The sequence below is a fragment of the Lynx canadensis genome, chromosome D3, assembly GCF_007474595.2.
Source record: "Lynx canadensis isolate LIC74 chromosome D3, mLynCan4.pri.v2, whole genome shotgun sequence".
Lineage (NCBI taxonomy): Eukaryota > Metazoa > Chordata > Mammalia > Carnivora > Felidae > Lynx > Lynx canadensis.
Genome location: NC_044314.2, coordinates 93325320 through 93350482, shown reverse-complemented (window position 1 = coordinate 93350482; position 25163 = coordinate 93325320). Strand labels below are relative to the sequence as shown.

Below are 25163 nucleotides of genomic sequence, written 5' to 3'. Positions count from 1 at the left end.
TCTGCTTAGGATTCTCTCTCCCTCTGTCCCTCTTCTGGTCACACACATACCCCCCCCCCCAAAAAAAAATCAAATTAAAAAAATAAATAAAAATTCAAAAATATTCTGAACCACCAACAAAATATTTACTGAACCTCAAATCTGCCACCGGAGAAGTGGTACCCAAAAAAAGGTAATAACACAATACCCTAAAAAACTGCATAGTCTTGTAGAGGCTACAAATATATACGCCTATTCATAAAATAAGCTGCTGCAGCTGAGGCACCACGTGGGTCAAAGCAAGGACAGCTTCAATTTCGGTGTCAACTCGGGCTCTCTGCAAGAGGTAAAGCCTGAGGTGAGTTTTAAGAAATTAGCAATGCTTTCCACAAAAAAAGGAGGTGCAAAGGCATTCTGGGAGCCAACAGCTCCAATGAAACCCCAAAACCAGGAGAGTTGAGGAGATACAAACAGTTCAGTTAGATAAGAACACAAGGTACAAAGTAGTAATTAGATTAAAAGGCCACATGGGGGGGTGGGGGGGGCAGACTGGTTAACAGAGATAGACACTTTCTGGTTGCCAACAGCTAGCCATGATTCCATGAGATGGGAGAGATAAAACCAAATCTAGGTTTTAGAAAGGTTTCTGGATTTAGGTCAAGATGGATTTCCATCTCGGAGTGCCCAGGTGGCTCAGTTTGTTGAGCATCCAACTTCGGCTCAGGTCATGATCTTGCAGTTTGTGGCTCAAGTCCTGCATCAGGCTCTGTGCTGACAGCTCAGAGCCTGGAGCCTGCTTCAGATTGTGTCTCCCTCTCTCTCTGCCCCTCCTCTGCTCATGATCTCTCTCTCTCTCTCTCAAAAATAAACATTAAGAAAAAAAATTTTTAAAGAGATGGATTTCCATCCCAAAGTTACCTGAGATGATCAGAAAACATGCACTCTAAATAATCCATAATAGCATCAGAAAATAAGAAACCTGACTCTAAGCAGCACATCATACACTCTGAGAAGAGCTGGTGAACCTGAAGACAGTCAATAAAAGTACCCATTTTGAGCAAATGAGGAAAAAAAAAAAAACAAAACTTAAAAAAGAGCTCAGACACTCAGGCCTCAGGACACTGTCACCAAATGCATGTCAGAGGAGTTCCAGAAGGAAAAAAGCAAGAACATGGTGGAAAACAGAAATGATGGCCAAATGCTCCTCAAATGGGGCAAAAGGCGTAAGTCAACAGGAAACTCAGTGATCCCCCAACTGGATGATAACATAAAGAAAGCCACCACCGAGCTTTTGTAGTTCATAAGTGTGATAAGTGAGCGTTCACGCCACTGTGTGACATGTGCCACCCTTAAACCTTGTTACGATGTCGGCACATTACGTGTCTGACGTGAAAAAAAGAAAGCCACCACCAAACACATCATAATCAAACTGCTACAGAATACAGACAAGGAAATAGTCACCTCACTTACAGAGAACAGCAATTCAAATGACCATAAATTTCCTATTAAAAAGCAGAGGCCAGAAAAGGAAAACACTTTAAAAGTGCTGAAAAGAAAAACCTGTTAACCGAGGATTTTGTAACCAGCTTATTCACCAGGAATAATTGTGAAGTGAGGGCATTTTCTCTTATGAAGAAAAACTAAGAGAATCCAGGGCAGCAGAGCTGCTGGCAAAGGGCTGACAGATGCGAGGCCTTCCGACGGAAGCAGTACCAGCAGGCAACTCCAGGCTCAAGAATTAAGAACAGGGATGGCAAATATCCACGCAAATACAACACAATCTTCTCCTCTTACGTTGTCTTCCTTTCTCCCTCCCTTCCTTTCTTTACTGTTCACTTATTTTTAAGAGAGAGAGAGACAGAGACAGAGCATGAGTGGGGGAGGGGCAGACAGAGAGGGAGACACAGAATCCGAAGCAGGCTCCAGCCTCTGAGCTGTCAGCACAGAGCCCGACGTGGGGCTCGAAACCACGAAATGTGAGATCATGACCTGAGCTTGTGTCGGGACGCTTAACTGACTGAGCTACTCAGATGCTTTTTTTTTTTTTTAATATTTATTTTGAGAGAGAGCTCACGCACAAGAGTGGGGTAGGGGCAGAGAGACAATTCCAAGCAGGCTCCACACTTGAACCCATGAACCATGAGATCACGACCTGAGCCAAAGTCAAGAGTCAGACACTTAACCAACTAAACCACCCAAGTGCCCCTCTTCTTCGTTCCTTGAAGTATGTTTGACCGCTGGATGCAAAAATCGTAGTATCGTAGTATCTTCTGATGGATTTTCAACATGCAAAGGTGTAACATTAACACAGCAGACAGAGCGTCACAACACCTAGACAGTGTAAGGTTTCCATATTCCTATCGAAGTAACAAGATATAAAACTGTTGCACTTCAAACTACACAACTGAAAAATGAAAAGGCAAGCCACAATCAGGAAAAAATTATTTGCAAATCCTACTTATGTTGAAAAAAAAAACTTGACTCAGAACTTATAAGAAAAACCTCTTAGAACTCAATAAAAAAACTAAATTAAAATTTTAAGAAAAGTTAAAAAGTAGGTAGGGGCACCTGGCTGGCTCAGGTGACTCTTGATCTCAGGGTTAGCAGTTCAAGTCCTGCATGGACGTAGAGCTTACTTTAAAAAGATATTAAAAAATAGGGGAACCTGGGTGGCTCAGTTGGTTGGGCATCCAACTTCGGCTCGGATCATGATCTCACGGTTCCTGGGTTCTAGCCCCACGTCGGGCTCTTTGCTGACAGCTCGGAGACTGGAGCCTGCTTTGGATTCTGTGTCTCCCTCTCTCTCTGCCCCTCCCCTTCTCGTGCTCTGTCTCTGTCTCTCTCTCTCAAAAATAAATGAGCATTAAAAACATTAAAAAAAAGATATTAAAAAATAAAAATAAATAAATATTAAAAGTAGGTAGAATATTTTAATATATTTTATCAAAGAAGATACAGGAACGGCTAATAAGCACATGAGCACATGAAACAATGACCAACATCATTAGTTATGAAGGAAATTAAAACCATAATGAAACACCACTTCACACTCACCACAATGATAAAAAGACAGATGATAAGTATTGGAAAGGATGTGGAGAAACTGGAACTCAACACTGCTAGAAATACAAAGTGGTCTGACACGATGGACTGTGGCAGTTTCTTAAAACGTAAATATAATTTGACCATACAACCCAGCAATTACACTCTTAGGTATATACTCCAGAGAAATGAAAACGTGTTCATGTAAAACTTGTACATGGCTGCTCCTGTGAGCAGCACTTATAACCACTGCGAGGGGTAAATAATCCACATGCCCATCAAGTAGTAAAGAGACAAAGAGAGGTACATCCATTTAATGGAACACTAGTCCACAATAAAAAGAATGAATTTCTGACATGTGCTAAAATGTTGACGGACTTCAAAAACCTATGCTAATGCAAAGAAGCTAGACACAAAAGAATACACATTATATAAATCCATTGATATGAAATGTCCAAAAGGAAACCCTATATAGAGAGGAAGCAAACTGGTGGTTTCCTTAGCCATGGATGGAAACAAGAATTGACTGCAAAATGACAAAATTCTCTTGGGATGAAACAAACCCTCTAAAACTGGAGGGTAAGGACAGTAACACAACATAAATTACCAAAAAATCACCCCAGTATATACTTAAATTGGGTAGATCCTACTGAGGTCATAGTTCAAAAAAGCTGTTAAAAAAGATAACAAAGTTAGTAAATTTATGTTAATGTATTTGACAACTTAGATGAAACAGATATTCAAACAATGCACTCAAAAATTACACAATATGAAATAAAAATCTGTATTAGTTGAATGTTAAAAAGACTGACCCCATCCCCCAAAACCTTCCTTCAAAGAAACCTCCAAATCTATGAGGCTTCAGAGGTGAATTCTTCCAACCATTTAAGGAATAAATAAAGTGACTTCACAGAAATCCCTCCAGAGACCAGAGCAAGAGTGTAAACTTCTCAACTCACTGTATAAGGCCAGCAGACCAAACCAAACAAGAACACAAAAGGAGTGAACATCACAGGGAAATTAATAGAAACAAAATTCCTAAAAAAAAAAAAAAAAAAAAAAAAAAATTCCTAACAAAAAGCCATATATAAACAAAGCATAATGTGAGTTGACCAAATAAGGTTTCCTTCAGCAGTGCAAGACAGGGCTAGCATTCAGAAATCCATAAAACTTATTAACAGAATACGGGAAAAAAACCATTATTTCAACAGACGTGGAAAAGGCATATAATAAAAATCTGTTCATTGTAAAATACTGTCAAACAAACTAAGAATCGAACAAACCTAATAATCATAACCTACCAATATCTACAGCTAACATCACACTTAACGGCAAAATAAGGAATATTTGCTCCCTGAGGACTGGAATAGCATTATCTAAAAGAATGTTTTGTGATGACTTAAATGTCCTCTATCTGCACCATCCAACGAGGTAGCCGTCAGCCACAAACATCTACTGAATATTTCAAAGGTGACTAGGAAAGGACTTTTTAGTTTTACTTATTTTTAACCAACTTATATTTATTTTTATTTATTTTTAATGTGTGTTTATTTTTAAGACAGAGGATCTAAAGTGAAGAGGGCTCTGTACTGACAGCAGACAGCCTGACATGGGGCTCGAACTCAAGAACGATGAGATCATGACCTGAGCCGAAGTCAAACACTTAACCGACTGAGCCACCAAGGCACCCCTCAGCTTTTTATTTTTTCAGAGACAGAGCACTCAAGAGTGCGTGTGCAAGGGGGGTAGGAGCAGAGGGAGAGAGAATGTTAAGCAGTCTCCATGCCCAGCCCAGAACCCAACTACACAGGGCTCGATCTCACCACTCTGAGATTATGACCTGAGCCAAAATCAGGAGTCAGACGCTTGACTAAGGCACCCAAGAGCCCCTATTTTTAACCAATTTAAATTTAGACAGCACAGGTAGCTAATGGCAAACGGCTGTGTAATTTGTCTGGCCTCTGTGTCAGATTCCTGGGACAGAGCCTTGCTCTTTCCCCAGTGACAGAAATGCTTTTATTATTCATGGGGGCCCCTCCTGAGTTTATGCTTCTCACAAAAAAGGTGACTCACAGTGGGCTCCTAGTCTTCCGAATGGGCACTGGCTGGAAACATCAACCATCTGATTAAACAGTTGAGGCTTTGAGTCAGGTGGTATCAGCACAACCTCCAGGAAGGGGAGAAGGCTGAGCTCAATCATACAGCCACTGATTCAACCAACCTACATGACCATACCTACGTGATAAAAACTCCATAAAAATTCTGGACATTGGAACGTGAGGTTAGCTTCCTAGGTGGTGAACACAAAAACGTGCCAGAAACGTGATGTGCCCTGATTCCACAGGGAGAGGGCACAGAATTTCTGCATCCACAACCCTCCCAGACCCCATCCTATGTGTCTCTTCATTTGGCTGGTTCCAGTTTGTGTTGTTGATAAGAAAACTGTAACTGTAAGTATAACACTTCCCTAAGTTCTGTGACTTGTTCCAGCAAACATGAAGGGGTCATGGGAACCCCCCAAATTTGTAGCCAGTTGGTCACAAGTACAGGTGGCTTGGGAGACTTACAGCTGGCAAGTGAAATGAGAGCAGTCTTGTTGGGTGTCCTTAACTTGTAGTCTGTACTAACTCCAGATGGTGCCAGAAACGAATGCTGGAATGCACTAGACAGAAAGCAGTGCCGGCCGAGAGCAGGGAGGCAATGACACTTCTAGCCCACATTGTCCAGGAGGTCCTGGCCAGTACAATAAAATGCAAGGAAAAAGTACAAATACTGAAAAGAAGATGTAACACTGTCGTGCATACTATGACCGCATATGAAGAAAATTTAAGAAATCCTACAAACAATGATAATTAGTTAACTGTGGATATTCTTTGACACCACACCAAAACTAATCAACTTGTGGTCTCTTAAAAATGAGCTACAACAGGGGCGCCTGAGTGGCTCAGTGGCTTAAGCATCTGACTCAGGCTCGGGTCATGATCTCACGGTTCATGAGTCCGAGCCCCGCGTCGAGCTCTGTGCTGACAGCTCGGAGCCTGGAGCCTTGCTTCGGATTCTGTGTCTCCCTCTCTCTCTGCCCCTCCCCCACTCATGCTCTCGTCTCTCAAAAATGAATAAATGCAAAAAAATTAAAAAAAAAAAAAAGATGAGCTGCAGTGTACAACCTCCACCTTTACCAATTAATGAGCTTCTCATATTGTTACATTAAAATCTAACGTTTTATCTTGATCTTTCAGTGGATAATTTTCCCATTAAACATTTTATAACATCAAGCATTAGTCATGTGGAAAATATTGGTTTTATGAGTTAAAATCTTCTCACAAAGAAACATCTTTACCAGTTAATTCTGTAGACATTTAATGAAGAAATAATTCCTGTTTTACTAAACAATTACCAAACACAGAAGCAAGAACACAGCCCTACACTTTGATACAAGCATCACCTTGATAACAAAACTCAGTAAGGATACTGCAAGAAAGGAAAAGCAAAGGCCAGTTTACACATGAACATTGATGTGAAAATCCTAAATGACAACTATACTGAGCAATATGTAAAGAAGAAAATATAGCAAGACTGAGCTGGAGGGGCACCTGGGTGGCTCAGTCGGTTGAGTGTCCAGCTCTTCATTTCGGCTCAGATCGTGATCTCACACTTGTGAGGGTGGAGCCTGCTTAGGATTCTCTCTGCCCCTCTCCTGCTCACCCTCTCTCTCAAAATAAATAAATAAACTTAAAAAAAAAAAATTTAAGGCTAAGTCAGAGTTACTCCTGGGTATATAATCAGTCTCTCCTCACAGTCCTGGGGCAGGCAGCATTTCCTACCCATGGGTCCTATCCCTGTGCTTTAAGAAAATCATCTTTTGCACTGGGGGGAAAGAAAAAAAAGGACTAATTTGGAGTTTATCCGAGAAATTAAAAATTCAAGTTGCATTTACCATTAAAAGGAATATATATATTCACTACTTTAACAGATTAAGAAAAGATATGTAATCACTTCAATAGATGCAGATAAAGAATATTTGCAAATTAAAAGAATGTACACAAGAACTACAAACAACAGAAAAAAACTGAACAAAATTGCTAAAATGCTCGTTTAAATTTTCATATAGAAGGACTGGATTTCATAAGGAAGGAATACAAAAATATGAAAAAGAACAAGCAGACGAGAAAAGAGTAAAACATACCAAAAACTGAAAAGTAATCAACATTTGTTACAAAAAGTCTTAGCAGGGGCGCCTGGCTGGCTTAGTAGGAGGACTGTCCGACTCCTGATCTAAGAGGGTCGTTGACTTCAGGCCCCACATTCGGTATATAGCTTACTTAAAAAAAAAAAAAAAAGTCCTGGGGCACCTAGGTGGCTCAGTTGGTTGAGCATCCGACTTTGGCTCAGGTCATGATCTCATGGTTTGTGAGTTTGAGACCCACATCGGGCTCTGTGCTGACAGTTCAGAGACTGGAGCCTGTTTCAGATTCTGCATCTCCCTCTCTCTCTGCTCCTCCCCCACTCGTGCTCTGTCTCTCTCTCTCCAAAATAAATAAATATTAAAAAAAATTAAATTAAAAAAAAAGTCCTGGCAAACTAGGAATGTACAATTTATTTTTACTAAGAAAAAAAATATTGCTGATATTTTTGTTAACATGGAAAATCTAAAAAATCTAAAGAAAATTATTAGAATTAATAAAAAGGTTTAAGGGAGCCTAAGTGGCTCAAGGGATTAAGAGTCCAACTCCTGATCTCCGCTCAGGTCATGATCTCACAGTTAGTGAGTTCAAGCCCCACATCAGGCTCTGTACTGACAGGTACAGAGCCTGTTTGGGATTCTCTATCTCCCTTTCTACCCGTTTCTCTCCCACTGGTACTCTCTCTCTCTCTCTCAAAATAAATAAATAAACTTTAAAAATAAACAAACAGGCTTAAGAAGTTCCTGAATGCAAAGTCAGTATGTAAAAACCTACTATATTTCCACGTTTCGGCAAGAAAATTTTTAAAATTTTATATACCATAAAATTTCAAATGCCACGTACTGTGGAAATGACTAATTACAGATCTGGGACAGAAAGCGTACAAGCTGATCCTTGACATATTTTATCATGTGATAGAGCAATAACTTCATTTAAGAAACAAGGAAGTGCTTAGAAGCAGAGTATCATTCTGTGGCCCCTAATAAAACAGTCCACCAAGGCAACAATCATAAAGCTGCTGACGTGACAAAACCGGCAAGCAGACAGGAGTCACCTTCTGGAATACATACCACCACCTCTGAAACACTCTTACCCAAAAAGTCACACCTAAGTCTGATCAAGCCTCCAAATCAAATCTGTAATGATGAAGATATGCTTTTATCTGTGCTAATTCATGGCTACTAAGTACCTGAAATGTGGCTAGTGTGACTGAAGGGCTGGATTTAGTGGTTTTAAATTGAAACGTTGTGTGGCCAGTGGCTTGGGTACTAGCCAACACAACTCTAAATCTGCCTATTTACAGGAAACACAGAACACATTGGCACACTGTGGGGATGCAAGGAGCAAAACCCAGACAGTGGGAGATCCACAGAATAAATGCCCTGGCCTCTTCAATCAAGAATGGGGCTAGAAAAAAAAAGAGCCAACAGGTTAAGAAGACTTAAGACACAGATGAACGAATTACACCGTATGAACTTTCCTGGATTCTGATGCAAACAAACTGCAAGTGACTTGTAAATTTTACAACTAGAAATGTGACCACCAACTGGATTTGGTGATACTGAGAAGCTGCCTTAACTGGAGAAGATTCCAACTGCACTGAATCTCACAATCAAAATGGTGAAAGAAACAAACACGAATTAGTACATACTGCAGCAGACAACATGAAACTGCAGTGTTTAGGGACGGATACTTTGGAGTAAAACCATAAAGAGCAAGGAAATGGTTACAAAGTCAGGGTCCTGGTTCCCTCTGTTAAGAGGGAGAAGTTGTGATTGGCAGAGGCACATGGAAGGCCTCACCTGGGCTGGAATGTTCTGTTCCTTGACCTGAATGGTGGGTTCATGGGTATTCGTTCAGTTGATAATAATTCATTACTTTGTACTTTTACATTTTATGTACTTTTCTGTATGTGAATTCTGCTCCACATTTAAAGAGAGAAATTATGATTACTAAGTTCTGTTCTGGCATTTTCTCCCTGGGTCACACTCCAGAAAACTATGAAAAATTACCATAAGACCCATGTATTTACTATATTTCTCTGAGGACATCACTCACACGGTATTATTTGTTCAAAACTTCATCAAAGAATGAAAAATATTTACTCTCTATGAAGAATTAGTTTACGTTTTTCTAGGATAGTGCAACTCATAGAAATGTTCTAATTTCTTTATTAAAACTGCTAAAAATTTTAGGGGCGCCTGGGTGGCGCAGTCGGTTAAGCGTCCGACTTCAGCCAGGTCACGATCTCGCGGTCCGTGAGTTCGAGCCCCGCGTCGGGCTCTGGGCTGATGGCTCAGAGCCTGGAGCCTGTTTCCGATTCTGTGTCTCCCTCTCTCTCTGCCCCTCCCCCGTTCATGCTCTGTCTCGCTCTGTCCCAAAAATAAATAAACGTTGAAAAAAAAAAAAAATTTTTTTTAAAAAAAAACTGCTAAAAATTTGAGAACCAAGTTTGTACCTCAAATTCATTAATTATGCAGGACACTATGGCTCATTAAAATTCAAATCTCAAGACCTTCTGAAAGCCCTATAGTTAAATAAAGTTGATCTTTGGACATCATGGGTTTGAACATGTTTGGACAACATGGGTTTGAACTTCGGACATCATGGGTTTATCATACAATATAGTATATCATACACATACAAAATACTGTACGTGTTAATCACCTGTTATCGGTAAGGCTTCTGGTCAACAGTAGGCTACCAGTCGTTAACTTTTGGGGAGACAAAAGTTACACATGGATTTTCCACTGTGCAGGGAGCTGCCATCCCTGATGCCCATGTTATTCTAACTGCTCCAGTTTTGTCCCAACCTGGATCTTCAACTCCAAGGTTATCTTCCTCTGATTTCTGAACTACTTACACTTTTCTTTTTCACTGGAAGACTTACATACCTCTTCTAATCCCCTGGAAAATAATGAAGAGGAAACAATCAACTCACCTGTAACATGGTCATTTTCTGTTGCCTAGGCCAGACGAGTTGCACATCTGAGACCTGCTCCACGCTGAGCCTCTTCCGTTTCTGTCCCAAAGCTCCACTGTAAGACGGTGGCTGGGTCTTTCACACTGACAAGTTCCTGGCTCCAGGAGCTCCTTTCTTATATCACATGAGCAGGCTCATTTGTGGGTAACCAGGATCTGTGAACATAGGAATAAAGCACTTTATTGGTATATTCATACTGCACCTAAAATCTTTTCTCCTCTTGCTAGGAACCAGGAATTCAAGTAGTCTTCATGTCTGTGGGGAATAAGCTTAGGAACTCCCTGAGCCTGCACTGATGGGTTAACAAGGCATAAAGAATTACAAAGCCGGGGCGCCTGGGTGGCGCAGTCGGTTAAGCGTCCGACTTCAGCCAGGTCACGATCTCGCGGTCCGGGAGTTCGAGCCCCACGCCGGGCTCTGGGCTGATGGCTCAGAGCCTGGAGCCTGTTTCCGATTCTGTGTCTCCCTCTCTCTCTGCCCCTCCCCCGTTCATGCTCTGTCTCTCTCTGTCCCAAAAAATAAATAAACGTTGAGAAATGTGAGAATGAGGTTTTTGTCAGAAGAGAAAGATGCCCCTATGGGACAGTGGTTAAAGAAGCAGGGCAGTTAAAGTATGAAATAAATAAACAAAATATAATTTCTTTAAAAAAAAAAAAAAGAATTACAAAGCCATAGGATGCTCACACCCAAGATTGGGTAAACAAGATTAGGCGAATAAGGATAGAGAAGGGGGGCTATGGCCCCCAGAATAGAGTAGGGTGGGGGCAAAGGCCCCCAGAACGGGGGGTGGGGGAAGGCCCCCAATACAAAAGTACACGAGGTAAGCAAGATTAGGTATTCAAGGCTAAAGCACCCCCAATTCACTACTATAGCAGAAAGCTGCTTTCATAGGAAGGAACGACCAAATTAGGTAAATAGGGCTAGAGCACTGCAGGTGAAGCTGCCCTGAGGGGAGCTAATTAACAAAAGAAAGGTGCCTTGTTAACACTGAGGTTACATGCTATGTCTTATCCCCTAGGCTAGCGAAGATAAACAGACACAGCTTCTCATGTCTGCCATTAACATCTGCCCATCCACCTGTCGCCAGCATTTTGTTTTTTATCAACCCAAACCCCTAAACCCGAATACCTTCAAGAACCCCTTTCCCTCACGTCCATGAGTTAATGTCCACAGTTTCATTGTCCCTTTGTGCACGTCCATCACCATGTTTGTAAGCCTTCTGATCCTAATAAAAACGGAGCAAGGACCCTTAATCGGGGCTCTTGTCTTTTCACGAACATTAGCCATCCCTCCCATTCTATTTTTTTTTATTTATTTATTTTTTTTTATTTTATTTTTGGGACAGAGAGAGACAGAGCATGAACGAGGGAGGGGCAGAGAGAGAGGGAGACACAGAATCGGAAACAGGCTCCAGGCTCTGAGCCATCAGCCCAGAGCCCGACGCGGGGCTCGAACTCCCGGACCGCGAGATCGTGACCTGGCTGAAGTCGGACGCTTAACCGACTGCGCCACCCAGGCGCCCCTATCCCTCCCATTTTAATCCTGCACCCGATTTCTTGCTGGCCAAGAAAGAAGTTTAGACTTAAGAGTTTGCGTGGAATACTACGTGGCAATGAGAAAGAATGAAATATGGCCTTTTGTAGCAACGTGGATGAAACTGGAAAGTGTTATGCTAAGGGAAATAAGCCATACAGAGAAAGACAGATACCATATGTTTTGACTCTTACCTGGATCCTGAGAAACTTAACAGAAGACCATGGGGGAGGGGAAAGAAAAAAGTTAGAGAGGGAGGGAGCCAAACCATAAAAGACTCTTAAAAACTGAGAACAATCTGAGGGTTGATGGGGGGTGGGAGGGAGGGGGGGGTGGGTGATGGGTACTGAGGAGGGCACCTGTTGGGACGAGCACTGAGTGTTGTATGGAAACCAATTTGACAATAAATTTCATATTAAAAAAAAAAAAAGAGTCTACGACAACATCCAGCATGGAGCCCAACACGGGGCTTTAACTCACAACCCTGAGATCCAGACTTGAGCTGAGATCAAGAGTTGGGCACTTCACGTTAAAAAGAAATTTTTAAAAAAGGGGGAGAGGGGGGAAACTGGGTGGCTCAGTCAGTTGAGCATCCAACTTCGGCTCAGGTCATGATCTCGCAGTCCATGAGTTCAAGCCTCACGTTGGACTCTGTGTTGACAGCTCAGAGCCTAGAGCCTGATTCAGATTCTGTGTCTCCTTTTCTCTCTGCCCCTCCCCCACTCACACTTGGTCTCTCTCTTAAAAATAAATAAACATTAAAAAAAAATTTCAGCAAAGTGGCAGCATATAAAAATAATGCACAGAAATTAGTTCCATTCCTATACACCAACAACGAAGCAACAGAAAGAGAAATCAAGGAATGGATCCTATTTACAATTGCACCAAAAACCGTAAAATACCTACGAATAAATCTAACCAAAGCAGTGAGAAATCTACACACTGGAAACTACAGAAAGCTTATGAAAGAAATTGAAGAAGACACAAAAAAATGGAAAAATATTCCATGCTCCTGGATAGGAAGAATATTGTTTAAATGTCAATACTACTCAAAGCAATCTACATATTCAATGCAATTCCTACCAAAATAACACCAGCATTCTTCACAGAGCTACAACAAACAATCCTAAAATTTGTATGGAAGCAGAAAAGACCCCGAATAGCCAAAGCAATCTTGAAACAAGAAAACCACAGCAGAAGGCATCACAATCTCAGACTTCAAGCTGTATTACAACGCTGTCATCATCAAGACAGTATGGTACTGGCACAAGAGCAGACACTCAGATCAGTGGAACAGAATAGAGAACCCAGAAATGGACCCACAAATGTATGGCCAACTAATCTTTGACAAAGCAGGAAAGAATATCCAATGGAATAAAGACAGCATCTTCAGCAAATGGTGTTGGGAAACCTGGACAGCGACATGCAGAAGAATGAACCTGGACCACTTTCTTACACCATACCCAAAAATAAACTCAAAATGGATGAAAGACCTAAACATAAGACAGGAAGCCATCAAAATCCTCGAGGAGAAATCAGGCAAAAACTTCTTTGACCTTGGCCGCAACAACTTCTTACTCAACACATCTCCAGAGGCAAGGGAAACAAAAGCAAAAATGAACTATTGGGACCTCATCAAAATACAAAGCATCTGCACAGCGAAGGAAATAATCAGCAAAACTAAAAGGAAACCAACAGAATGGAAAAGATATTTGCAAACGCCATATCAGATAAAGGGTTAGTAACCAAAATCTATAAAGAACTTACCAAATTCAACACCCAAAAAAACAAATAATCCAGTGAAGAAATGGGCAAAAGACATGAATAGACACTTTTCCAAAGAAGACATCCAGATGGCCAACCGACGCATGAAAAAATGCTCCACACCACTCATCATCAGGGAAATACAAATCAAAACCACAATGAGATACCACCTTACACCTGTCAGAATGGCTAACATTAACAACTCAGGCAACAACCGATGTTGGTAAGGATGCGGAGAAAGAGGATCTCTTTTGCACTGCTGGTGGGAATGCAAACTGGTGCAGCCACTCTGGAAAACAATATGGAGGTTCCTCAAGAAATTAAAAATAGAACTACCCTATATGACCCAGCAATTGTAGTACTAGGTTACTTATCCAAGGGATACAGGTGTGCTGTTTCGAAGGGACACATGCACCCCAATGTTTACAGCAGCACTATCAATAATAGCTAAAGTACGGAAAGAGCCCAAATGTATATCGATGGATGGATAAAGAAGATGTGGTGTATATATAGACAATGGAGGATTACTCGGCAATCAAAAAGAATGAAATCTTGCCATTTGCAATTATGTGGATGGAACTGGAGGGTATTATGCTAAGCAAAATTAGTCAGAGAAAGACAAATATCATATGACTTCACTCATATGAGGACTTTAAGACACAGAACAGATTAACATATGGGAAGCAAAAATAATATAAAAATAGGGAGGGGGACAAAACATAAGAGACTCTTAAATATGGAGAACAAACAGAGGGTTACTAGAGGGGTTGTGGGAGAGGGGATGGGCTAAATGGATAAGGAGCATTAAGGAATCTACTCCTGAAATCACTGTTGCACTATACACTAACTAATTCAGATACAAATTAAAAAAAAAAAAAAAAAAAAGATGTGTTAAAAAAAAAAGCACCAAAATGACATTAAACCTCTTTTATAAATAATTTTCTACCATTATTTGCATATTTCAAACTTCATAGATTATAATTACTATAAAATTACTATGGCTTAGTAATTTTAATCTATACATCTCGGATGTTATTTGCAAAGTGCTTAAAACGGTACTTGATACACACAGTAGTGTGTGTGTGTGTGGGTGTATACACGCACGTATCTATATAACCAATACATACCATGTATGAATATGTGTGTAAATGTATCCTCTCTGTACCTAGCTATATAGATAGATGAGTAGATAATGATATATGTACATCTTTCTTTTTTCTTAATGACAATCCTTACATAAATAAAAGAGCTTGAATTGAGAGTTCTTTGTTCTAGTCTCCATGGGGATGTATTAATCTTTTCAAGGGTATTTCTTGATCCTATTTTTTTCCTAGAAAACGCAAATAAAATGTTCCCTTTCAAGAAAAAATAAATAAACGTTTTTTTTAAATATTTTAAATTTTTTTTAAAAAGTCAATAAATTTAACCATTAAAAAAATTTAGGGGGCCTGGGTGGCTCAGTCAGTTACGCGTCCGACTTCGGCTCAGGTCTGATCTCACGGTTTGTGAGTTTGAGCCCCGCCTCAGGATCTGTGCTGACAGCTCGGAGCCTGGAGCCTGCTTCAGATTCTGTGTCTTCATCTCTCTCTGCCCTCCCCCCGCTCACGCTGTTTCTCTCTCTCTCAAAAATGAATAAACATAAAAAAAAATTTTTTTTAAATATAAAAACCCCCGTGTGGCTAAAAAAAAAACATCAACACACACAGCACAAACCAAGAAAATATACCTACAACAAATGTCACTTGCTTCACATTATGCTTTCACTTCATTTCACACAATAAAATTTCTGGCATTGTGACAAATGAAACTAGGTTTCTTACTGAAATCATTTCTTTAAACACAAATTCACAATTTGATTTTAAAATTTCCTTTACAATTGTTGTCAAAGAAAGTTTACTTGCTTTCAGTGAGAACCTATCAAGAGTGGAAAACTTAAGTCAACATGATGTAGACTTACTATAGAAAACAGAGTTGAGAATTTCAGTTCAACAGGGTGTGACAAGCCATCAGTGTGGTAGTTTTAAAGTATTTCTGATGGGGACGCCTGGGTTGCTCAGTCGGTTAAGCATCCAACTCTTGATCTCAGCTCACGTCTTGTTCTCTGGATGTGAGTTCAAGCCCTGTGCTGGGCTCCATGCTGGGCATGAAGCCTACTTACATAAATAAACAAATAAATATATAAAAATAAAAAATCAAACATTTCCGATGATATTTAAGTTTATCATTAAGAAAAATGCAGAGTTAGGTGCCTGGCTGGCCTAGTTGGTGGAGCATGTGACTCTTGATCTTGGGTTGTGAGTTTGAGCCCAAGACTGGGTGTAGAGATTACTTAAAAATAAAATCTTTAAAAAAAAAAAAAAAAAAAAAAAGGAGGGGCAAGTGGGTGGCTCAGTTAAGCCTCCAACTTTGGCTCAGGTCATGATCTCAGGGTTCACGGGATTGAGCCCCATGTCAGGCTCTGTACGGACAGCTCAGAGTGTGAAGCCTGCCTCAGAATCGGTCTCCCTCTCTCCTTCTCTGCTCCTCCCCTATTTGTGCTCTGTCTCTCTCATTTGAGAGAGAGAGAGAGAGAGAGAGAGAGACAGAGTGTGAGTCGGGGAGGGACAGAGAGAGAGGGAGACACAGAATCCAAAGCAGGTCCCAGGCTGTGAGATGTCAGCACAAAGCCCCACCTAGGGCTGGGAACCCATGAGCCGTGAGATCATGACCTAAGCTGAAGTTGGACACTCAACCAACTGAGCCACCCAGGAGCCCCTATAAACAAACATTTTTTTAAAAAAAGGTTTAAAAAAAAAAAAAAAAAAAAGGGAGATCCAACCTTACTCTAAACAAATGTTTTGAAAGTTGGCCCCTCAGGGAGAAGTGCTTCTCTGAACTTTTATATTTGGCACCACACGTCCTCTCAGCAAATGAAGCCTATGCCCTTCACTGTACAATTTGGCCCGATTTAACTTCAGCGGTTTTGTCGTGTACCTGGGCAGTTTCCCGCATCACACTGCACCTCTCCCTGTGACAGCTCTCAGGTTTATCTTCAGAAGGAAGGCGCAACCTTCATCATCATCCCACAGTTCCACTTAGCATCAAGTTCTAAAGGAAATTCAGGGGGAAAATGGAGAATAATAAAAAGTGATGACTTAATTACTTTGTGACAGACGTTTTAAACATCATCGTGCCTTTTTTTTAATGCATCCCGCACCCATTACAGACAGTGATAAGGCACAGAGAGGTTCAGCAAGTTGCCCAACATGGATGACACGCCTAGGAAGTGGCAAATCTGGGCCGCTGGTCCCCTCAGTGCCCCTCAGACCTGCAGTCACAGCCCCCCGCCCCCCAAAACGCTGGAGGGAGAGCTGGACAAAGGCCCCCAGAGTCTCTGTTCAGATTTCCAGTACAGGTGCCATGCACTCCACTCGCTGTCCAGAAATAAGGACACCAGGGCAGAATAAGGAGGAAAACAAAAGAAGTTCTCAGAGGCCCGCTGAAAACACTGCGGGCCTGGAACAAAATAGCTCACGTTGAAGAAAGGTATCTGTGATAAACTGAAATGGCTGCGAACAGCATACTCCCAATTTGTTTTTTTAAGCAAACATAAATAACGTGTACCAAAAGTAGACACGCTGTACGGACTAGAAGAAATGTACTAAAATGCTAACAGTCACTATCTCCTGGCGATGAGATCATGGAAGATTTTCACTTGAGTCTGTGGGTCCAGATGCTCCAGACTGACTGCAGTGAACACATTCTAAATTCATAACAGAAAAAAAGTATAAACATTATTTTTCAAAATCTTAAGGTCCCTAATCCAAGAGCACAGCCGGCAAGCCGCTACACGGATGAAACAAGCAGTAAGTGATTAAAATAAACAGAAGTATGTTTTAATGACAGCAAAAAGCATCAGAGCTAGGGGAAAAACATTTCTTTTCACCCCCTCACTTTCAGCCGATCAACGTGAGGCCCAGAAATCGCGGGTGGACCAAATTCGGCCCTAAGAACTTCGGGCCATTGTTGTCCCGGCCACGGCGGCCACTTATCGTCGGTCAGAAACTGCCTGGGGTTTGGGTTTGGCCCGGAGGGTTGTTCTGTAGCAGCGAAGCCTTTGCAAACAATCCTACTGATCCAGGCGGGGCTGGGCGGATGAAGCCGGGCTACCGGGGCACAGGCAAGAAGTCCCCTCGCCGCCCGACGCCTCAAAGACCAGCTCTGGGCTCAGGCCGGGACCACCCACGCAGCCCCCCGCGTCCGGGGACCCAGGCGGGGAGGCACGGCCCTCACAACCCCAGCGGAAAGCCCACCCCCCCCCCCCAAGTAAGAGCCCGGAGGCCCGGGGCCGGCGGCGTCCCCGCGGCGGCCCCGGCCCCGCGCCCCTGCACTCACCCGGCGCCCCGCCGCGCTGCCTGCGAACCCCGAGCCCCGCGCCGACGCCCACAGGCCTCCAAGCCTGCGGCCCAGACACGACCGCCGAGTCCTTCCCGCGAGCCCCCCCACACGTAACCCCAACGGCCGGCCCGGACCCCGCAAAAACCGGGCACCGACCGCAGGCCTCAGTCTTCGGACGCGCAGGCCCGGGAACCACGTGACCCGCCCCGCGCCCCCCCAGACTCACCGACGCCCCGCCCCCCGCCCGCACGCGCCCCCGGCCACTACCCGCTGGCCTCCGTGCTGAGCCAGCGGGCCCACGAAATCCCGACCGGGCTGCGGCGGGGCCCGGGGCCGCGCACGGGTACGCGGGCGCGCGCGCGGAGACGCCCACACTCGCCTCTCGCTTGGCGACGAAGGACAAAGAGAAGGGGCGCAACCCGAAAGCGTCGGTGGCCGTGCGAGTGCGAGTACGCGTGCGCGAGAGAAAGACGCCTTTGTTTTTTCTTTTTTCTTTTTTTTTTTTTTTTTCGGTCAGCTTCACTCAAGGAAGGGGCCTTTGTACTACATTTCCCAGAAGGATCCGCGGCACGTAGGCGCCCGGCCGTCTGAGGAGCGCTGGTTGCCTAGAGACGCGAGGGCGACCGCGCGCCCAGACCGAGTTGCGTGAACACGCTTTTGGGAAAAACGTAAAAGATCACGATTTAGGCGGCGCTTAGGTGGCTCAGCCGGTTAAGCGTCCCACTTCAGCTCAGGTCATGATCTCGCAGTCCATGAGTTCGAGCCCCACGTCGGGCTCTGTGCTGACAGCTCGGAGCCTACAGCCTGCTTCGGATTCTGTGTCTCCCTCTTTCTCTGCCCCTCCCCTGCTCACGCTCTGTCTCTCTCTGTCTCAAAAAGAAACAAAAACATTATAAAAAAAAAAAAAAAGATTACGATTTGAAACACTGGGAACCCAAATCTATCAATACGTTAAAAAAGAAGAGACAATTGGTTTAAGAATCCAACTGAGGAAATAAAAAAGTTTTTATCCATACGTTTATATTAAGTAGATAGGAATTAACAAAAAAATAAAGCTGATCCATAATTCATGTGGGGAAGGTTCTAAATAAGTCACTATCCTTACAGAGAGAAGGAAAGGATGATAAAAAGAGAACAACCACAGACATACAGGAAATTGAATGAGAATCCTCTCTATGCTAAGAAATTTGAAATTAAATGATTCTCCTGGGATGGATGTGTCAAATTCAACTCAAGAAAGGAGAAAAACACGTCATGGATAAAAATGAGGACAATTTCAGAGATTATCTGCCAAAAAGCACCAATCATTGACTTTCTGGGGAATTCTCTCAAACATCCAGTGATTACAGAATTCTTTTTTGAAAAATTTTTTTTTCAACGTTTATTTTTGGGACAGAGAGAGACAGAGCATGAATGGGGGAGGGGCAGAGAGAGAGGGAGACACAGAATCGGAAACAGGCTCCAGGCTCTGAGCCATCAGCCCAGAGCCTGACGCGGGGCTCGAACTCACAGACGGCGAGATCGTGACCTGGCTGAAGTCGGACGCCCAACCGACTGCGCCACCCAGGCGCCCCTCAGAATTCTTACACATAAAAATTTCCAGAGGAAACAGAAGAAGGAACTGTTTCTATTTATTAGGCAGCATAAAGACACCAAAATCCACATGTATGACTTGAAAAGGAAGCTCAGACAAAACTTGGTTATGACTACCCATGCAAAAATACTAAGAGGGGATCCTGGGTGGCTCAGTTGGTTGGGCATCTGACTCTTGATTTTGACTCCGGTCACGATCACCCGGGTCGTGGGATCAAGCCCCATGTCTGGCTCTGCACTGATGGTGCAGAGCCTCCTTGGGATTCTCTCTCCCTCTCTAACTTCCCCTCCCCTGCATACATGCTCTTTCTCTCTAAATATAAATAAACATTTTACAATTACATTCCAGAGTTTTAAAAAATAAATTAGAGGGGCACCTGTGTGGCTCAGTCGGTTGAGCATCCAACTCTTGATTTCGGCTCAGGTCGTGAGCCCAGGGTCATGGCATTGAGCCCTGCATGGGGCTCCATGTCAGGCTTTGTGCTGAGTCTGGAGCCTGCTTAAGAGTCTTTGTCTCCATCTGCCCCTCCCCCTCCCCCCTCAAAAAAGAATAAAAAAAGAACAAATTAGAAAAAATCGTTAGCTGCTTTAACATAATTTTAAAAATAGACAATAACCATAAAGCTAGTATGCTGTTTAATGTTGGAACATCAGGAGGAGTTAGTGGCGAGATATGAATAGTTAAGATCAAGATTTTAAAAACTGGACTAATATTTGAAATGCAGAACATACAGGTAACGCGTCTGCTGAAGTGTATATATTTCCACACAATTTGGGGTTTTGTTTCATAGACTGTCAATTATCCTTTGCCCATTTTTCTGTCAGGTTATCTTTTTCTACTAGATTCATGGAGTTGAATGTATATTGCTTACAAATCCTCAATATGCAACATGTTTTAATTTTTTTGTTTAATTCATTGTCTTTGAACTTAGATTATAAACATGTTGGTCCCTTGGATTTTAGTTTTGAAATCATAAAATGTATCTAGGTTTTCTTTTATGGATTCCTTATGTGTCTCGTTGAGAAGTCTTTCTCTTGAAAGAGAAAACAAAAAGAAATATTTCTCCATTTTGTTAACGTAAAATATTTCCTTGCATTAATTATCTTCTAACAGTTTCAGCATTTTGGCTTGACACTTAAGTTTTAATCTTTCTGGAGTTGTGTGTACGCGTATAGTGCGAAGTATTGATCTCATTTCATTTTGTTGCCCTATGGGAAGCTAATTTCCTGACTCCAAGGGTATTCGCTTGCTAGTGATAGAGCAGGCAGTTAGCTGGTGGTGGCAAGGGTGGTGAGAAACAGGTGACACATTAGAAGCCGAGGGCACAACATCCTTTGTGGTTTTCAACATCTTGGCCTTGTGGCTTCTAACACCCCGGGAGCTGACAGACCAAGAGCCACAGGTGCAAAACCCGTGCTCTCCTCTTCAACTTCTGCCCAGCATGACCCGCCCCCCCCCCCCCGGGGTTTATTATAGTTCACGCATTAGGCGGTTTCAGCCCCCTCCCACCTCGCCTCCCCGTGGGGAAAGATGGCCATGACAGTTCCAGCAAGAACCTTGGAGGAGCCAGAACTGCCCCTCCCAGGGGAGGGGAACAACCTCAGTCGGAGACTGCCCTACCTGTGACCCGTCGCCAATACAAAACTTCAGTGCAGGTGCCACCCTGGACCCGCCCGCCCTCCCTTCCCGAGAGTGGCCTGTCCTCAGCAAGCTGCTTTGTGCTTGATCCCTTCCTTCTGGCCCTCTTTATTTGAGCAGGATCCCCACGCAAATGTTTTTGAGGGGAATCCAAGAACCAAGACTCCACAGACGTAACGCAGACCCTCTCAGCAGTAGCACGGGGGCTGTCACAACAAATACCACAGGGTGGGACGAACAACAGAAATCTCGTGTGTCAAGATTCTGGACATGAAAAGTCCGAGACTAAGTGTTGGTTTCTTCCAAAGACTCCGTCCTTGGCCTGCAGGTGGCTGTGTCCTCACATGGCTGTCCCTCCGTGTGTGTCTGTGTCCTAATCGCCTTTCTTACAAGGACACCAGTCATTTCCAGATTGGGGTCATCTATATGACTGAGTTTTGCCTGAATTTCTTCTTTAAAGCCCCTGTTTCCAAATACAGTCACTTCCTGAGGTGCTGGGGGTTGGACTCTAACATAAGAATTTGAAAGGGGGGTGCAATTCAGCCCATAACACGAAGTATCAAACAACCCATTCTTTCTTCAATACTTACAAATTAATTTCTTTTATATCCCAAGTTCCTACATGCCCAAGTTACCCTTTCTGGAATATTTTCTGTTCCATCTGCCTATTAGTCTATCACTGTGTGAGTACCACAATGTTTTCATATTCTAGCTTAAAAAAACCTCCTGTATCTGGAAGGGAAACTATTCTACCTGTGCTTGTTCATGATGATCTTGCATAGTTGGAGACCAGTAAACTTTCCTGTAAATGATAGAATCTGTCCCATTTCAAGAAAGAAAATTATTTTATTGTTCTCATTGGAATTTTATTAAATGTATATTTTGCAAGAATTAATATTTTCATTATACTGACTTGACTCTATCAATATAGTATATCTTTGGGGTGCCTGGGTGGCTCAGTTGGTTAAGCGTCTGACTTTGGCCCAGGTCATGATCTTGCCACTTGTGAGTTCGAGCCCCGGGTAGGTCTCTGTGCTGACAGCACAGAGCCTAGAGCCTGCTTCAGATTCTGTGTTTCCCTCTCTCTCTACCCCTCCCCACTCACAGTCTGTCTGTCTCTCTCTCTCTCTCGAAAATAAATAAAAATTAAAAAAAAATTTTTTTAAACATAGTATATCTTTGAAATTTTCAGTTCTTTTTTTAAATTTTTTTTTTTTTTTTTTTTTTTTTTTTTTTTGAGATAGAGAGAGCAGAAGCAGGGAGGGGCAGAGAGACAGGGAGAGAAAGAAACCAAGCAGGCTCCATGTTTTTGTCAGCACAGAGCCTGATGTGGGCTCAAACCAACAAACTGTGGGATGATGACCTGAGCCAAAATCAAGATCCAGACACTTAACTGACTGAGCCACCCAGGCACCCCTAAATTTTTTCAGTTCTTTTATGAATGTTATTGTTTTATTCATAAATTCTGCTTCTGTAAGTTTTTTTTTTAATTGTTTTTTTCAACGTTTATTTATTTTCGGGACAGAGAGAGACAGAGCATGAACAGGGGAGGGGCAGAGAGAGAGGGAGACACAGAATCAGAAACAGGCTCCAGGCTCTGAGCCATCAGCCCAGAGCCCGACGCGGGGCTCGAACTCGCGGACCGCGAGATCGTGACCTGGCTGAAGTCGGACGCTTAACCGACTGCGCCACCCAGGCACCCCTGCTTCTGTAAGTTTTTAAGAGACTTATTCCTAGATAGTTTTCATTTTATTTTATTTTTTTAGTTTATTTCTTTATTTTGAGAGAGATGGTGAGTTGGGAGGGGCGGAGAGAGAGAGCGAGAGAATCCCAAGCAGACTCTGCCCTGTCAGCACAGAGCCTGACTTGGGGCTCAAACTCACACAACTTCAGGATTGTAACCTGAAGCCAAAACCAAGATTTGGAGGCTTAACCAACTGAGCCACCCAGACACCCTGATAGTTTTCATTTTGTTTTATTTTATTTTAATTTTTTTTAACATTTATTTATTTTTGAGACAGAGACAGACAGAGCATGAACAGGGGAGGGGCAGAGAGAGAGGGAGACACAGAATCTGAAGCAGGCTCCAGGCTCTGAGCCATCAGCCCAGAGCCCGACGCGGGGCTCGAACTCCCGGACCGCTAGATCGTGACCTGAGCCGAAGTCGGCCACTCAACCGACTGAGCCACCCAGGCGCCCCATCATTTTAAATTCAACATTGTACCAGATGTATTCCTAAGAAGCTTCTCAATCCTAATGATATTATGAAGTTTTTTTCCCCTAGTGTATTTTCTTACTTGCTATTAAATACACTATGGACTGAATATTTGTGTTCTTTCAAAATTCCTTTGTTGAAATCACAACACAGGGTGGCTGTATTTGGAGATGGACATCTAAGGAAATTAAGGTTAAATGAGGCTGTCTTCATCTCGCACACCCAAAATACAATAGCAGAGCACACACAGAAAAACCGCTACAGATACTCCTATTCGAAACCGGGGACAACAGTCCCCACCCCGCGGTCATTGGTCTACAGAAATGCCTAAATCCTACTAAATACATGTTACCAGCTCGCCCTCTAGGGTTTGGTCCTGTTCTCTTGGAGTTCTTCCTAGCTCTTGGCTGCGCCCTCTGGACCTTGATTCTGCCATCTGAGTCATCCTTCCTTATTAATAAAAACTGATCCATGTTTGCAAGAAGAAATCCTTCTCAGTCTCTTCCTGACCCCAAAAGTTGGCAGTCCTAAGAGCTCCTTTTATTTTGCACAGGGTTTGTCCTTTTTAGTCAAAGTTGATATTGCTGTTTAAAACTTTGTGGTATGGGGGCACTTGGGTGGCTCAGTCATTTAAGCGTCCAACTTCAGCTCAGGTTACAATCTCATGGTTCGTGGGTTCAAGCCCCACGTCGAGCTCTGTGCTTACAGCTCAGAGCCTGGATCCTGCTTTGGATTCTGTGTCGCCGTCTCTCTCTCTGCCCCTCCCCTGCTCATGCTCTGTCTCTGTCTCAAAAATAAATAAACATTCAGGGGCGCCTGGGTGGCGCAGTTGGTTAACCGTCCGACTTCAGCCAGGTCACGATCTCGCGGTCCGGGAGTTCGAGCCCCGCGTCAGGCTCTGGGCTGATGGCTCAGAGCCTGGAGCCTGTTTCCGATTCTGTGTCTCCCTCTCTCTCTGCCCCTCCCCCGTTCATGCTCTGTCTCTCTCTGTCCCAAAAATAAATAAACGTTCAAAAAAAAGAAAATTTTATAAAAAAAATAAACATTCAAAAATTAAAACTTATTGTGTGCGTGTATGTATTTATATCACTTTTCAGATTACAATTTGATTTTTCTCCCATTTTCTTTTTCGCTGTGAACACTACAATTAGCCATACCATAATTTTATCCTGTATTTTTCCACTAACTTTGCAATTTTACCTTTTTTTTTTTTGGTTTGTTTTTAACTAGACATTCATGAATCTCACGACAACTCTTTGGTTAGCATGTCTCCAACTCAAGTAATGGAAAATACTCTTGGGAATTGAAGTTGTAATAAAATTTTTTTCAAAATGATTTTCTACCAGATTTGCAAGCAGGTTCTTAGAACTCACCAGCTGATGCTATGGCTTATCTCATTGAAGGCTTGACTTCTATTCTTAAAAAGGGGAGCTCCCAAATGTCTGGTTTTTTTTTTTTTTTTTAATGTTTATTTATTTATTTATTTATTTTGAGAGAGAGAGGCAGAGAGAGAATCCCAAGCAGTCTCCACGATCAGCTCAGAGCCAGACATGGGGCTCAATCCCATGAACCCATGAGATCATGACCTGAGCTGAAATCAAGAGTCAGATGCTTAACCAACTGAGCCACCCAGGCACCGCCCGCTCCCCCACCCCCATTTCTGTTTTAGGAGTATTTTGGTAGAGAAGGAGTTTGGTAATTATAAATATGCATTGTTGCAGGGGATACATAGAAAGTGGGAGCGGGGACATTGTGGGCTTTTTATGTATCAATTAGGCAAAAGCCACATCCCCAGGTATTCCATTTGAGGGCATTAGGTATGTCAGGGCAAAGGCAATATTGAGAAGGTCTGAC

General features: G+C 42.8%; 1 protein-coding gene and 1 non-coding gene across 8 annotated transcripts in view; one reads left to right on the top strand and one right to left on the bottom strand.

Moving 5' to 3' along the window:
- The window catches only part of LOC115528096 (zinc finger protein 26), a 63185-nt gene that overhangs the window by 12014 nt on the left and 26008 nt on the right, over window positions 1–25163 (bottom strand). Inside the window, exons 1-4 of one of the 7 annotated variants that reach the window (XM_032595467.1) lie at window positions 17860–18041; window positions 16459–17227; window positions 15443–15635; window positions 10147–10343 (exon numbers count right to left, since the gene is read on the bottom strand). The exons of 1 other annotated variant lie outside the window; for it this stretch is intronic. In XM_032595467.1, coding sequence (XP_032451358.1) covers window positions 10147–10161 — 15 coding nt within the window. In that variant the 5' untranslated portion in view covers window positions 10162–10343; window positions 15443–15635; window positions 16459–17227; window positions 17860–18041. Of the gene's footprint in view, window positions 1–10146; window positions 10344–15442; window positions 15636–16458; window positions 17720–17859; window positions 18042–25163 lie in introns of those variants that run through there. 5 more of the 7 variants (XM_032595470.1, XM_032595468.1, XM_030335915.2 and 2 more) reach the window with 5 other exon arrangements.
- Window positions 1266–1368, top strand: LOC115498877. Its single transcript, XR_003963996.1, has one exon. It is a non-coding gene; the product is annotated as a small nucleolar RNA U13 (small nucleolar RNA).